Source organism: Chiloscyllium plagiosum, unplaced genomic scaffold, assembly GCF_037043375.1.
Source record: "Chiloscyllium plagiosum isolate Xiang-an unplaced genomic scaffold, Cpla_swu_hap1 HiC_scaffold_20, whole genome shotgun sequence".
Lineage (NCBI taxonomy): Eukaryota > Metazoa > Chordata > Chondrichthyes > Orectolobiformes > Hemiscylliidae > Chiloscyllium > Chiloscyllium plagiosum.
In genome coordinates, this window is record NW_028270158.1 from 62,167,628 (window position 1) to 62,183,955 (window position 16,328).

The 16,328-nt window shown below is 43.9% G+C and overlaps 1 protein-coding gene across 2 annotated transcripts in view; it reads left to right on the top strand.

The window, feature by feature from the left end:
* apoltp (apolipoprotein lipid transfer particle homolog) overlaps nt 1-16,328 on the top strand; it is a 394,813-nt gene that overhangs the window by 250,237 nt on the left and 128,248 nt on the right. For both annotated transcript variants that reach the window (XM_043711128.2, XM_087998023.1), the window contains exons 41-43: nt 4,540-4,701; nt 7,504-7,581; nt 11,351-11,722. In XM_043711128.2, coding sequence (XP_043567063.2) covers nt 4,540-4,701; nt 7,504-7,581; nt 11,351-11,722 — 612 coding nt within the window. The remainder of the gene's footprint in view (nt 1-4,539; nt 4,702-7,503; nt 7,582-11,350; nt 11,723-16,328) is intronic.

A 16,328-nucleotide genomic window follows, 5' to 3' on the forward strand; every position in this document is an offset into this window, starting at 1 on the left:
ACCATGGCAACCTACATGCCAGGTAAGGGGCGACTTTCCCTTTGCCCATACTGGGGCATTTGGAGACGCTACTTTTGGGCAGTTCAGTATCCTCTGAAAGTCAGACCCTTACCCTTGCTTCCCAGCCACCGAATCCTACCCCATCCTAACCCCAAGAAAAAAAAATTACCTTCCTGCCCACTGCATCCCCTAAGGAGTGGGCCTGGACCACTGGGATTTCAGAAACTATCCTCTGAAACGAAAACAGAGGACCCTGGAGAAACTCAGCAAGTCTGCCAGCTTCTGTGGGAGAGAGAAACAGAGTTCATGTTTCAGATCCAGTGACCCTTCTTCAAAACAAGCTACTGGCTTCTCTGGCTGGCACTGTCAAAGCCTGTGATCGGCAGAGATACTCGCTCTTGTCCATCTGTCCTAATAAGCTGGTGGTTGGTTGAGTTAGCTCGACAGTTGGGGAAGTCGTCACCTAACATGCTGACCCCCCCCCCCCCCGCCACTTCGAAATAATATGGTAAAATTCTGCCATTTGTGTCTTCTCAGTCCTTCCCTAGTATTGGCAGCAGCTCTTTCAAAACTGTATTTTGGATTTGAACATTGTGCATATTCCTTTCATCTGAGTTGCTCCATCTCGGTTTTCACGACCTTGCTGAAGACCCTCCTCTTAAACTGCCTCATTGATTCTCTACCTTACTGTTACCACCACTACTCCTCGTTTACCTCATGATTAGTTCCTAAAGTCCTTCTCGTCAAGTGTTCTCAGACTACGTCCACACAGGAGGAGCATTAGACAACAGTAAATTATCATCAGTATCTCGGTAAAATATCGTCAGATGTCTTACCAATGCATACATTGGTCAAGTGCAGCAAATTGTCAAAACTATTAAATTTAAGCACCAGTGAGTATGTACAGGCATATCACATCCCATAAATATGATGCCATAGCCCATTATGTCCACATGTTAAGTGTGAACACAAAGTTCGGATGAAATTTAGTGAATTTAGCAATTTAAAGCAGGCAAAATAGTGGACAGGCCCAGCAATTTGGGTAGGGAGGACTTGTGTACAGTTCTGGGCACCAGGGAGTAAAAGTGTGTGCCATTAAGAGATGGCAGGAAAGGGGCAAGATGGGAAAGCTGTCTGCCAGCATAATTTCCATTCTTTACCTACAGCGCCTATTATTTTGCATAACTGCCTTTACATCTCAATGATACTGTTTTTATTTGGATGCCTTCCACAAGACTTTTCAGAGGAAAAAAAGTCTCCAGAAAATTATCCACACCTGTTAATCTAAACCAGGCTGAGAATAATACATTGGTTTGGATAAATGCTCCATAGACAGCAGTTAGAGATTTCAATTGGACAAAGATCTTCATGCTGTTAGGAAGGTGCAGCTTCCCTGAATGGCTAAATGTCAAACAAATGAATGTTAGGTTACTATAGGTCAAGTGCAACAGTGGTGTCAAATAAAACAAATTCTGTCAGTAAATATGGAAACTCAATTTGTATATGCTGCTTAAAAGGGAGCTTTGAGGTTTGAACCTCCTAATCTGCAAACTGTGTTAACAGGTTTATGAAAAAACTGTCATCTCCCTCAAAAAACGTAGAAGCAAATGATCCTGCCAGCAGGTAGCTGTGTAAAAGTCAATTAGCAATATCATTGCTCCTTGTTTATTTTTCAATCTATGTTGATAATGTACAGGTATAAAATTAGAAACAGGAGTATGCCATTCAACCCCTCAAGCCTGCTCCACCATTTGTTAAGGTCATGGCTAATCTGATTTTGTCTCCATTTTCTTGTATACCCATGATTCCCTTTCACTCATTTGTCATTAAAGAGTCATCAAACTCTCCCTTAAAATTATTCAATGATCCTGCCTCTACTACTCTGTGTGGAAGAGAATTCAACAGATTGAAGACCCTGAGAGAGAAAAAGATTTCTCCTCATTTCTGTCCAAAATGGGAGTACCCTTATTTTTGATCTGTGTCACTGAGTTCTAGTTTCTCTCACAAGAAGATACATTCTTTCAGCACCACTGTGTCCAATTCTTTCAGGCTCTTTATATATTTATTAAGATCATCTCTCATTCTTACAAACTCTAGTGGATACAGATCCAATCATCCAATCCGTTTTTGTAAGATAACCCTTTTATTATAACAATCGGCCAAGTGAATTATCTCTTCACTGTTTCTAAAGCAATAATATTTCTTAAATATTCTGCCAACTTGCAGAACGCTTCAAGAACATTTCCGGAACACCCACACCAACCAACCCCACTGCCCCATGACCAAACACTTCAACTCCCCCTCCCACTTTGCCAAGGACATGCAGGTCCCTGGGCATCCTCCATCGCAAACCCTAACCACCCGTTGCCTGGAGAAAGAATGCCTCATCTTTAGCCTTGGAATCCTGCAACCACACTTTCTTCAATGTGAATTTCACCAGTTTCCTCATTTTCCCCTCCCCCCACCTTGTCCCATTTCCAACCTTCCAACTCGGCACTGCCCTTGTGACCTGTTCTACCTATCTATCCCACCCTCCTCTCCGACCTATCACTATTACCACCACCTCCATCTACCTATCGCACTTTCAGCCACCTTCTCTTCTCCACACACCCCCAGCCCCACCCCCTCTCATTTATCCCTCCACCCCTTGGCTCACAAACCTCATTCCTGATGAAGGGCTTTTGCCCAAAAATGATGATTCTCCTGCTCCTCGGATGCTGCCTGTACATTTCTAGCACCACACTCTCGACTCTGACTGCTGCCTCACAGCACCAGAGACCTGAGTTCAATTCCCACCATGGGCGACTGTCTGTGTGGAGTTTGCATGGGTTTACTCCCCGTGTCTGCATGGGTTTCCTCCGAGTGATCCGGTGTCCTCCCACAGTCCAAAAGATGTGCAGGTTAGGTGAATTGGTCGTGCTAAATTGCCCATAGTGTTAGGTGTGAGGGAATGGGTCTGGGTGCGTTGCTCTTCGGTGGGTCGGTGTGGACTTGTTGGGCCAAAGGGCCTTTTTCCACACTGTAAGTAATCTAATCTAATCTAAATTTGTGACAAGGACACCACAGATTGCTTTGTACCACCAAGTTCTCTCTGTTTAAATAGGATACTGTTTCTGTATTTTTTCCAACCAAAATAGGCAACTTCACATTTTTTCACATTATACTGCAGCTGCCAAATCTTGGCCTGTAACTTCAGCTTTCTAAGATCTCTTTGCAAATTCCTTATGTCCTCTTCATACTTGATCCTTTTATCCAAGTTATTGACACAGAGTGTAAATAGTTGAGGCCCCAGAATTGATCCTGATGGTACTTCATTTGCTGTCTTGAAAAGTACCCCTGTTTACCTAATCTCTGTTTGTTTCCTTTTAACTAACCAATCCTCCATCCATGATAATATGTTGCTCCCTGCGCTATGAAATCTTATTTTGTGATGTGGCACCTTGTCAAATGCCTTCTAGAAATCCCGTACATCCTGTCCACAGGTACCCATTTAGCTGTTTGTTATCACCTCAAAGAATTCTCATAAATCAATCAAACACAATTTCCCTTTTGCAAACCTATGTTGACCCTGCCTGATTATATTGAGATTTTCTAAACACCTTGCTATTACCTTCCCTTTGTTAGGTTAACTTGCCAGTGGTTTCCTGTTCTGTTTCTGTCCTTTCTTAAATAGATGAGCTACATGGCCAATTTTCCACACCGATGAAAGTTTTCTAGAATCTTGGGACTTTTGAAAAATTAAACCAATATACATCATCAATCTTAGCAGTTGGCAGAGCCGAGCACAAAGACAATCAAACTGGAACTAGCTGATCTGTATTTATTGTGGTGCTGTACTATAATTCACTGGGGGGTCAAATTTAGCTCAGTTGGCTGAATGGTTTGTTTGCAAAGCAGTATGATGCCGACAGCATGGGTTCAATTCCCATCACCTGCTGAGGTCACCATGAAGGACTCTCCTTCTCAACCTCTCCCCATGCCTGAGGTATGATGGCCATCAGTTTAAAGCACTACTAGTCCTCTCTCTCTAATGTAAGAACAGGTAAGACTCTGATGACTCACTATAATTCACTCAGGGAATCTAGGTTTCTGTAATAATATGCATGTTCACATGCATGTTGTAGTCTGGAGCTTTGGGTAGTGATGATAGAGGTTCCAACATTGTTTCTGTCAATGCCAACCAGGAATCTGTCCCTTGATTATTGAGTCTGGCATGTGTGGAAGGATGAATGTGTCTTCCTTGATATATTATGTGGAAGCCACAGATCATAACTAGATGTCTGCACAATTTCAAGTTCCCAACACGATTATTTAGTAAGGGATTATTGCTGTTAGGGACAAGGGGAGAATTTACAATTAAGGTGCCTGCTTTACTGTGAATGTTAACTTAAGGTTATTGACCTAATATGGCATAAGGACCTAGATTCCTAGTTGGCTATGTTCCATTTCCATAATTCCATCACTCATTGTCCCTCAAAATGCATGTTATGGAATTTTTTTGTTCTTTTGTATATAAATGTCTGTCTCATCCCCTGACAGAATCTCAGGAATGGATACATTTCTAATATAAATGTGAGACTGGAGGAGCAGCATCTCCGAGCAGAGATAGAACAGAAGAGCACTGCAAGGACAGGGGAGATCTTTCTGTTGTTTAACCACAATGTAGAGGCATTGTCTAAAAGGATACCAGGAACAATTCAGGTAGGACAGCGAATGATACACTGTCCTCATCATTTTCCTAAATATTGTACTTCCTTACACCTTCAGTGTCATAAATCCAAGATCATAAATCCACCCAGGCCAAAGGGTGTAATTAAATGTTAATGAAGCAAACCTTTCCTGATTACTAAATCTGCCTTGTAGAAACAGACAGGCAGGAGGCTGGAGAAACACAGCAAGCCAGGCAGCATCAGGAGGTAGAGAAATTGATGTTTCGGGTTCTGAAACATTAACTTCTCCACCTCCTGTTACTGCCTGGCTTGCTGTGTTCTTCCAGCCTCCTGCCTGTCTTCTTTGGATTCCAGCATCTGCATTTTTTTTGTTTCTAGAAACAAATAGCTATTTATCTTACAATTCACAGCTCCTTAATTATTGCTTGTTTTCCTGTTTCCTGTTACATTGAAAAGTAAGGTGGGATTCATGCTCTAACCGATGTTTCGGGCAAAAACCCTTCATCAGGAATAAAGGCAGAGAGCCTGAAGCGTGGAGAGATAAGCTAGAGGAGGGTGGGGGTGGGGAGAAAATAGCATAGAGTAGCTTCAGGGCAGAGGAAATGACCTGGGAGTTGCAGTGGGAGAGGAACTCCCTGAGATTCTTGTAGAAAGAGGAGGAAAAGTTCTTCAAGGCAGGCATCCTTGCAAGAGGATTCGCAGTAGGGTTAAAATCAACAAGGTAAAAAAAATGGTCACAAATGAACCTCTGGCTCAGTAGAATGGAGAACCCCACTGGTCCTCACCTACCACCCCACCAATCTCCATGTACAGCGCATCATCCGCCGTCATTTCCGCCACCTCCAAACAGACCCCACCACCAAGGATATATTTCCCTCCCCTCCCCTATCAGCATTCCGTAAAGACCACTCCCTCCGTGACTCCCTCGTCAGATTCACACCCCCCACCAATCCAACCTCCACTCCCGGCACCTTCCTCTGCAACCGCAGGAGGTGCAAGACTTGCGCCCACACCTCCCCCCTCACCTCCCTCCAAGGCCCCAAAGGAAACTTCCATATCCGCCACAGATTCACCTGTACCTCCACACACATCAACTATTGCATCCTCTGCACCCGATGTGGCCTCCTCTATATTGGGGAGGCAGGCCGCCTACTTGCGGAATGTTTCAGAGAACACCTCTGGGACACCCGGACCAACCAACCCAACCACCCTGTGGCTCAACACTTCAACTCCCCCTCCCACTCCACCAAGGATATGCAGGTCTTTGGACTCCTCCATCGCCAGACCACAACAAAACGACGGTTGGAGGAAGAGCGCCTCATCTTCCACCTAGGAACCCTCCAACCACAAGGGATGAACTCGGATTTCACCAGTTTCCTCATTTCCCCTCCCCCCACCTTGTTTCAGTCAAATCCATCGAATTCAGCACCGCCTTCCTAACCTGCAATCTTCTTCCTGACCTCTGCCCCCACCCCAGTCTGACCTATCACCCTCACCTTGACCTCTTTCCACCTATCACATTTCCGACGCCCCTCCCCCGAGTCCCTCCTCCCTACCTTTTATCTTAGCCTGCTGGACAAACGTTCCTCATTCCTGAAGAAGGGCTTATGCCCGAAACGTCGATTCTCCTGTTCCCTGGGTGTTGCCTGACCTGCTGCGCTTTTCCAGCAACACATTTTCAGCTACCAATTGCAGCAGAAGACCGATAGAACATTGTCCAGCAGTACAGCTTTGAGGCAGCACACCTCCATGTTAATGGTTTATTGATTATGTTGTTAATGATACACAGGGGAAGGGCATTGTTTGATTCATGACTGGGCTGAGGTTAAAGGGTTCTTGTGGCACTATAGTAGTGTACCTACCAATGGGCCAAAAGACCTAGGTTAAAGTCCCACCTGCTCCGGAGGCATATAATAGCATCTCTAGGCTGAGGTTGCATTCTTGTAGTGCAGTGGTACTGTCTCTACCTTGAGACCAGGAGGCCTGAGTTCCAGTCTCACTGCTCCAGAGGTGTGTCAAAGCATCTCTGAATAGGTTGCTTAGAAAGTATCTGGGCTCACTGGTTCAATCCCAGTACTGGACAGGAGGCTGCATGTACAAGTTGCTCTAATTGTCCAAGTTGTCTAAAACAGGTCCCATCCCTTTTTATGATAATCCTCTTACTCTTAATATGCTTATATAACATCTTGTGGTTTTCCTTGATCCTATTTGCCAAGGAAATGTTGTGGTCCCTCTTTGTCCTCTTACATTCTCTATCCTTTTGAAGATCCTCCCTGGTTTTAACATGCTGTACCTAACATATACTTCCTTCTTTTTCTCAAACTCTCAATATCCCTTGACATCCAGGATTCCCTGGACCTGCTGGTATTGCCCTTCATTCTTCAAGGAATATGTTGATCCTGAATTCTCATTATACTAATTCTAAAAGACTCCCACTTTCCAAATGTGGACTAACTACAAGTAACTGCTCCCAGTCTATATTTTCTGGATCCTGTCTAATTGTATTAAACTTAGCCTTCCCCCAATTTAGACACTTCACTTCTGCACTATCCTTATCCCTTTCTATAATGACTTTGAAACTTAGAGTTGTGGTCACTATCCTCAAAATGCTCATTCACTGAAACCTCACCCACTTAACTGGCTTCATTCCCTACGATTCCTTGGAGTTGTTCCAGGATTTTGGTACTGTAGTCGAAAAACACATACTGTCGAATGACCTTAAACAGGCAATTGGGCAAAGGAGCTGCTTTTGATTATTCATGAAGAAGTCTCCCTTGCTTCCCTACTGTTGTTAAACTGTTTGTTTATTTGTCTTCTTTGTGTGTCTTTACAGGTAAACTGCAGCGGAGAGGCTTCTCAAAGGCTGCTTCTGGGACACTGTTCTGGAGCAGTGGCAGGCAAACCCTTTGAGGTACAGCTTTCACTTACAAAGCCAGGACGCAAATATTGCTCAATTCTTGAGCTTAGGTACCGCAAGCAAGGCCTTAGTTTTGAAGGTTGCTTGAATTTGGTGCACAGGCAGGAGATAAGAGCAAGACTTGTTCATTCTTCCACATTATTGCAGTCTTTGGGTTTCCCAAGTGAGACACAAGTGATGACCTTTCATAGAAACACTGCAAGTAAGCACATGGCCAAATTTCACCTCATAGTTGATGGACATACGGTTATAACAGTTGGGGAATTCTCGATGCAGCCTTACTTTGGGTGCTACTGGTTAGTCTCCTATTTGAAACCAGGTCGTCGGACCCCTCACCATTCTGTGGAGGTTAAAGGGCTAGTGAGGCCTAGAGGTTGTGATATGACAGGATCACTTACAGTATCATCTAAGAATGTATTAATGACAATGAATGTTACTACACGATGCACAGATTCCTATGGTGCTGAAATCAAATGGGAGCACAAATCCAGGAGTGCAAGGAGTAAAATGGAGAAGATAATTTTCTTCCAGGCAGTTGGGGAGGCAGAGCGTAATCTTTACTCAGGTGGGTTTGCCTTGCAAAACAATGAGAATTACCTCAACACCAGTGGAAAACTTATCGCCTTCAAGAGCAAAGCCAAATTAACCTGGACGATGAACCAAAGGATGAGAAGCTTGCAATCCCTCGCGATTCCTGAAAGTATCCAAGCTGAGAGCATGGCTTACTTCAGAAGTAATTCAGTTGGAACAGCCGCAGAGATTGTATTTGACAGAAAGCCTGTCCGTTTGAAACTGAAAGCAGGTTGGGGGAGAAGAAAGCGATTGGATTTGTTTCTCCGACATGCTGTTCCAACTTGGACAAAGATAGGGATACCCGCCAGGAACAAGTTGATTGCAACAGCTATGTTTTTCAAAGACATGGATATTATTCTGGAAGGTACCGCTGGGTTGTGCAGAGTTGCTGCAAGTGGGCAACTTGGCAGAGGCACCTTTACCAAGTGGAAGCTGCTGGTTGACAATCAATGTCCCGACTTGGAGGTAGAAGGAAACATGTGCCCAACTGGGCTCATTTGTTTCAGCAATTTAAATTTTTTTCATTCCTCCTTTATAGTTCAGGGCCGATGACTCAAAGCTGTGCTGCCCCAGTTCATTAATCAAGAACTAACAGGCTGAAACTGAAGCTGCTTCATTTGAATACTGCAATTAAACATAAACTGTGCCAACGACTTTCTGGCTACGTTATCATATGGTTTTATTTGCTTGCAGAATAAAACCACTTCCCTGACAGTTGTTGGATATAATGGTTACAGCTTTCAACTAATTATCAGCAGTGTTCTGACACTTATACAAGAATTGCACATGACCAATTGATTTTCTGATCCTGCTGGTGTTAGTGTTTGTAGAATTGGACTTAGTCAAACCTACACTGCAGTCAGCTGTGCGGTGATTCCCTTAAAAGATCAAAATCTCAAACCTCTGAGAAACTCTGTCATTTCAATGTTCTTCAACCCACTGCTGATTTATGGAGATTTTTAAAACATGTTGCAGATTCTCCTGATAACTCTTGCTGATTACAGGAAGCATTGCTTCTGTACTTATGCGTATCAAGCTAAATGATTTTAAAGTCTGACCATTTTATTAGTACGTATCTCTTATAGAGAGAACTGGCAATTTTGGCTTGGATTTCTAATGTGATCTTAATCTGATCATCCCTGCATTATCTGAACTATTGCAGAAACCAGATTTCAACTATTAAAACTGCTGAGTCACAGCCAAATGTGCAAGCGAACGTTTCTCAGTATCTGTTGGTGTGGATTTTCTGATTTATAGAAAGTGCTACCACAACTTGACTTGATGCCAACTTTTAGCTTTGTACTGAAGTCACCCTGGAAACGATAGATTTCCAACATAGAATATCACAAATATGCTCACTAATAAACTGGTTTACACATTGGATAAGGGGTTTCTTCATCTGTGCTTTTTGAAACCACTTTCCAACATTCGCGTTAGTGCATGTATCAAACTGTTACTGCAATCAATGCTAACAATTCTCCTGTTCCTTTATCTGAACACTGTTCCCATTGTTGGTCATATGTCTGAGCCTTCATAAGACCATTGTGAGAATTTGAAGTTTGAATGTTCTCGTTTAGACACAGACAGCTTGAGATTGTGTCATTGTTAACATGCCCAACATGCCCCCAACTGGCCCACCTCTGCACATAATGGAGCTGGGATAAGTGGAGGCCATTCAGCCGCCTTACAGAAAGTGGGCTGTCAATTTAAATGTTTTAAAGAGGCCAGCAGCTTCTCATTTGTGTTGCCCTGGCAGGTTTTATGGCAGACTTTCATAGAATCCCTTTTGTGTGGAAGCAGGTCATTCAGCCCATCCAGTCCACAAGAACCATCCAAAGAGCGCCCCATCCAGATGCATCCCCTTTATTATATTGCTGTAACCCTGCATTCCCTATGGCTAATTCTCCTAGCCTGCACGTTCCTGGACACTATGGGGCAATTTCCCATGGCCAATCCACCTAGCCTTCATATCTTTCAACTGTGGGAGGAAACCAGAGCACCCAGAGGAAACCCATGCAGACACGGGGAGACTGTGCAAACTGCACACAGGCAGTAACCTGAGGGTGGAATTGAACCCGGGTCCCTGGCACTGAGAGGCAGGAGTGCTCACCACTGAGCCACCGTGCTGCCTCAAACCTGGCAAAGGACAAATTCAGGGAAAATATAAGTACTTTCACAGCACTGCTTGTAGGCTAAGGAGAGCATTCAAGATCAGACTGCTACCCCCCTGCCCCTGGGGCAGGAATCAGTGCCCTCCCCCAGAGGTCAGGAACCGAACTGACCTGTTTTTGTGAACTACTCGAGTGCTCATAGTCCGAAAGGAGGCGATGATATATAGCAGTGGTAATGTAACTGGACTAGTAATCAAGAGGCTTTAGCTAGTTCTCTGGGGATGTGGCTCAAATTCCACCATAGGCAGCTGATGAAATTTGAAAACAATATGTTTTAAATATGTAAGTAATTAATATAGTAACATTGGCCAAGACCACCATTATCAACTGCTTTAAAATCCCATCTGGTTCACTAATATCGATAAGGGCAAGGAAATTACTATCTTTACTTGGTCTGGCCTCCATGTGACTCCAGACCCACTGCAATGTGGTTGCGTCTTAGCTCCCCTCTGAAATGGCTGAACAAGCCACTCAGTTCAAAGGTAATTAGGGATGAGCAACAAATGTTGGACTCACCGGAGATGCTAACATCCCATGAAAGAATATAAAGTAAAAACTCCAATCCAAGCCTGTCATTTAGGCTGACTTTGGGTTTCTGCCAAGAGCGAAGCGAAACACATGTTTTGGAATCCCAAGTCCGCAGCATGCAGGGAATTGTGACCTTTTGACCCAGAACCCATCCCCAGCCTTCATTATCAATCTCTGTTTATATCCAGACTTTTGATTTTGTCATCAACTCAAGAATTAATATTCTCAAAAGTACTGCCACAATGCATTAAGACATTTGTCAGTCAGGCCTGTTTCTCTTGGGACGGTGTGTGGATAAGGTCGCTTGTTCAGTAGATTATGATTCCAGTATTGAACATAATTACTGTATTCACTTCCAGCATTATGATGTTTTTCAAGTGTTCAGTTTATGCAATTTTATAATATGCGCAATCGTTTGAATATAGATTTTAATTTTAAAAGTATCTCTTTTATTAATTAAAAAGTTAAAATGACTTTATCTCATATTCTAGAGTGCACTGCCAGCAAGTTTCTCCCTGAATGGGACACTGAGGACAGACTGTTGTGAAGCAGACTTCACTGGCCACCTCCAGATGGACAACAGGTTTGCACAACTGGAATGGCAAACTATATGGAGCCCAATTCCCAGCATAGACATTGGTTTCAGGCACTCCATACCTTTCATACTGACTGTGGGCATCCCAAAGGACAACAGACTGCTGATCCGAACAGGCAAAGGGACGAAACCTGAGGCCTCTGTTGAGTTTACCATTGGCGAATGCAGCTTCAGAGCTGTCGGTGATGTCGAATCCCCCGGCAACAGGAAAGAAGGGAGCGGAGCTTCATGGTCAGCATCTCTCATGCACAGATGTCTTACCCTTGAGGTATGGATAAAGGTTCAATCAGTGCCACCCAATTGCCAGGGTTTGGGTCCACCTTATAGTCTTATAGATGATTGCCCCAACTTTAGAGGCAAAAATATTTGAAGTGGGCTTTATCACCTTAACTTCTAAACAAAAAGTGAGCTCTTTTCAAAATTAGCTCCCCGATGGTGGGACGTGGTGCTCCCTGCGGAGGCAAGCATGGAGCTGTCTCCACTGGGATGAAATTCTGGAGGGAATGGCCCATTGTTAACTTATCCACAAGCCCCAACTAAGGAGATAAAGGACCCTGGCCCTCTGTTGCTAGGCTGAACCTAACTGCACATGGGTGTGGTGTCATGAAACGTCCCCGGCAGAAAACCAGTACAGCCTGTCACTTGGAGAAGGTGTGGACCCTTGATTGAACACACTCAGTGTCTGATTAGGAGACTGGGGATAGGCCAAGAGGGGCATCTGCTAAAAACACCTCTCTTGCCTCTGACTGCTCCAGCTCATCTTCCTGCAACCTGAGAAGCCACCGTCCAGTCGTCCGACAAACATCTTACCTCACTCCTGGATTCCGTGTTCATCTTCCTAGTGGCCAGGTTTGAAAGCTGGCAGCTCTCACTGGATGACCTCTGACCCTGCATTCTAATGCCAAGGGGAGACATGCCTGTGGCCTCAACAATGCTGGTTAGTATTAGGGTCAGTGGGCCTTACCTTAAGGAGTCAGCGCAAACTCTCCATCCAATAAACATGACCCCTTCCTGTCACTAAAATTACATAGTTTCCAGAAACATTCCCTTTGTCGTGATGATATGGCATCTCCAAAGATGCTTCCAGAACTGCTGAGTAGCTCCAGCATTTTCTCCTTCCATTCCATTTGTCTTTCTTTTGAACAACTTCTGTGAATCGTAGTCAAACATAAATGCATTGTATTGATCCTAAGAAGAGATTTGATGAAGGTTTTGATGGAGCAAGGAAGGAAAAATGGCTCCTACTGACAAAAGGACAGAATAACCAGTGGACATAAGTTTAAGATGACTGGCAAAATTAAAACAGAGTTAGTATGATGTTACATTTCTTAACACAGCCAATTGTTTTGACATGAACAAAAATGCGCTGTCTGAAGGGGAGGCAGAAGCAGATTCAATAGTGACTTTCAAAAGAGAGTTGGATAAATGTCCAACACCGGAGAAAAATTGCAAGGACCAGAGCAAAGAGCAGGAGTGTTTTCCAGAAGAGAGTTGAATGTTCTGTAGAAGGAGTTAGATATGGTTCTGAGGGCTAACGGGATCAAAGGGTATGGGAAGAAAATAGGAGTAGGAGGAGGAGATTGAGTTGGATGATCAGCCATGATCATATTGAATGGCAGAGCAGGCTCAAGAGGCTGAATGGCCTACTCCTCCTACTTACTATGTTTCTTTGAGTGAGGTTAATGGCATTACTCATCCAGAGTTCTAGCATGGGAATGATGGAATGAATGACCATTCTCTTGTACTGCATCATTCAATGTTCCTGTGTTAGAAAAGCTCATAATATGTGCACACATCTTACTGATCCTTATTAACCATTTGTATGAGTAACAAAATCAACCTGGGAAACCCAGAATGCGCTCCATCTGGAATCATATAGCTCAGAAGAGGCCCTTCATTCATCAGGTCTGCACCAACCCCATCCACCCAAATCCCACTTGGCTCAGAGCCTTGAATCTAAGTCTGATGTACTGCTTTGCCATTCATGTTGGTGAATCAGTTGTAAATTGTGGATGTAGCTGCTTCATAAAGAAGCTTCTTAAGACTGCTATGATATGTCCACGATTAGCACAGTCTTTGCCCTATTTTTGTTTTTTTTACTGTTTTCATGTTTAACTGTCTGGAAGGACTGTTAAAGAAGCCAGTTTCACTCTGTCATGCATGAAGTTCAAGTTGGGCTGAGTTCTGTGAGAGACTGAGAACGCTATTGCTTTTCGGGGATCAGCTACAAATGCTTTAGTCACGGTCACTATTGAGACACTGCACATGTTTTTTGTTGGTGCCAGTGAAATGTTTGCATGAGCAATTCTCAAGTGGTATCGGCTTTTGTGGCCATGCACAGGTTCACTTGTTATGTAGTGAGTTTTGAAAGTAAGTTCTTAATTATTTACACAAAGCCAGTTCATCTTGCTGTTTCATCCACATATTGACAAGCAACGGTATTGTGATTGTAGGAATATAAGAAACAGAAGGAGGCCATTCAGCCTCTCCAGTCTGTGCACATGGACCTTCATAGCTTGAGGTCCATGTCCTGCAGTTATACAGGGTGTTGGGGAGGCACCATCCAGAGTATTATCCTCCTCATCTGAGGAAGGATGCTCTTTCTATAGAGGGAATGCACTGAAGGTTCACCAAATGGATTCCTGGGTGACAGGACTGACATAAGGAGAGATGGAGTCAGTTAGGATTATATCCACAGATAGTTAGAAGAATGAGGTGGGGATCTCAACAAAACCTGTAGAATTATACCAGGACTAGACCGGTTGCTTGCAGAAAGGAGGTTCTCATGGTGGACGAGACCAGAACCAGAGGTGGTAGTTTAAGGATGAGGGGTAAACCATTTAGGAATGAGATGAGCAGAAATTTGTTCACGGTAAGAGTGGTAAGCTTGTGGGATTCACTTCAACCAATAGTGGTTGAGGCTAAAGCATTATGGTGTTTTAACAAGGAGGTAGACATTGCTCTTGTGGCTAAAGAGAATCGAGGGATATGGGGGGAGAGGGTGGTTAGGGAATTAAGCGCGATAATCAACCATGACCATTGTTGAATGGCGGAGCAGAGTCAAGCGGTCTTGTTCCTGTTTTTTAAGCTTCTACTATTCCATTAGATACTGATTAATTTGTACCTCAGGTCCGTATATCTGTGCTTGTGTTTATTCCCTTAAACTCCAGAGTAGAGAGTGTGGCGCTGGAAAAGCACAGCAGGTCAGGCAGCATCCGAGGAACAGGAGAATCAATGTTTCGGGCAGAAGCCCTTCATCAGGCTTTTGGCCCAAAACATTGATACTCCGGCTGTGCTTTTCCAGCACCACCCTCTCGACTCTGATCTTCAGCATCTGCAGTCCTCATTCTCTCCCTCAAACTCCAACCTAATAAAAATCTATCTGTCTGTTTTAAAAACTCAAATGGTTGAAGTATCTACAGTCATTGAGGGAGAACATTTCACACCTCTGCTAACTGAAGTTAAAATTGTTATCCCCTTGCTTCTAAGTCACTGACCAGGCAATGCTGATCAGAAAACCAGTAATACTGGAAAATTAATGCACTGGTCACACTAGACGTTCATCTTGAAGTATACAAGATAAGTTTGACCTGTGTGTCTTTCTGTCAATTTTATTGGCCTCTGTCAGATCCTCTATAGAGATCCTTTCAAATCTTGGTAACGTTTTAAACTCCTTGATTAAATCAACCTTGAGCACCTCAACACAACGCATACTAAGTTCACAAAACCAGCCCTTATAACTTAGCCACTGTTATTTTAAGGTGATTCTGCTCAAAAGCCTCTCTGACATCAAGGGAAAAAACTAAAAACCGGGACCTCGTTGGTGATAATCTCCGGATTACTTCCAGTATATGTGCTAGTGAAGGTGAGAACAGAAGGGTATGGCAGATGAATGCGTGGCTATAGATTTGGTACGGGGTCAGGGATACAGATTTTTAAATCATTGGGATCTTTTCTGGGCAGATGTGACCTGTTCAAGAGGGACAGGTTGTACCTGAACTGGACGGGGACCAATATCTTGGTGGCCAGGTTTGCTACTGCTGCAAGGGAGGGTTTAAACTAGATTAACAGGGGGAAGGGATCCTCAACAACAGGGACGCAAGTGCAAGGCTGGAAGGAGATACAGTAATCAGAAATAGTAAACTGAAGAGACAGGTCAGGCTGGAACATGATAGGGAGCAAGGAATGCCTGTTGGATTAAATTGTATCTGTTTCAATGCAAGAGGGCTGACATGTAAGGCTGAAGAACTCAGGGCATGGATAGGTATGTAGGACTGGCATATTGCAGAAACCTGGCTGAGGGAGGGGCAGAACTGGCAGCTTAAACTGCCAGGGTACAGATGCTTTAGGCAGGACAGAGGTGGTGGAAGGAAGGGAAGGGGGGGTTGCATTTTTGATTAAGGTGAGTATCACAGCAGTAATCAGAGGAAATAACTGAAGGATCACCCAGTGGGTGGAGCTAAGAAATAAGAAGGGCATGGTGATATTATTGGGGTTGTACTATAGGCCCCAATAGTCAATGGGAATTAGAGGAACAAATATGCAGGGAGACAGGGGAGACTTGCAGGAGCAATAGGGCTGTCATAGGGGATTTTAATTTTCCTAACATAGATCGGGACTGCCAGAGTGTAAAGGGCCTAGTTGGGTTGGAATTTAACTGCATTCAGGAAAGTTTCCTCAAAGTATATAGAGGGTCCTACTCAGGAAGGGGCAAAACCCGACCTGTTCTTGGGAAATAGGGCAGGACAGGTGACTGAGGTGACAGTGGGGGAGCATTTTGGGACCAGTCACCATTCTATTAATTTTAAAATAGTGATGGAGAGGGGCAAAACTGTTCCACAGCTTCAGATTCTCAACTGGGTTAAGGTGAATTT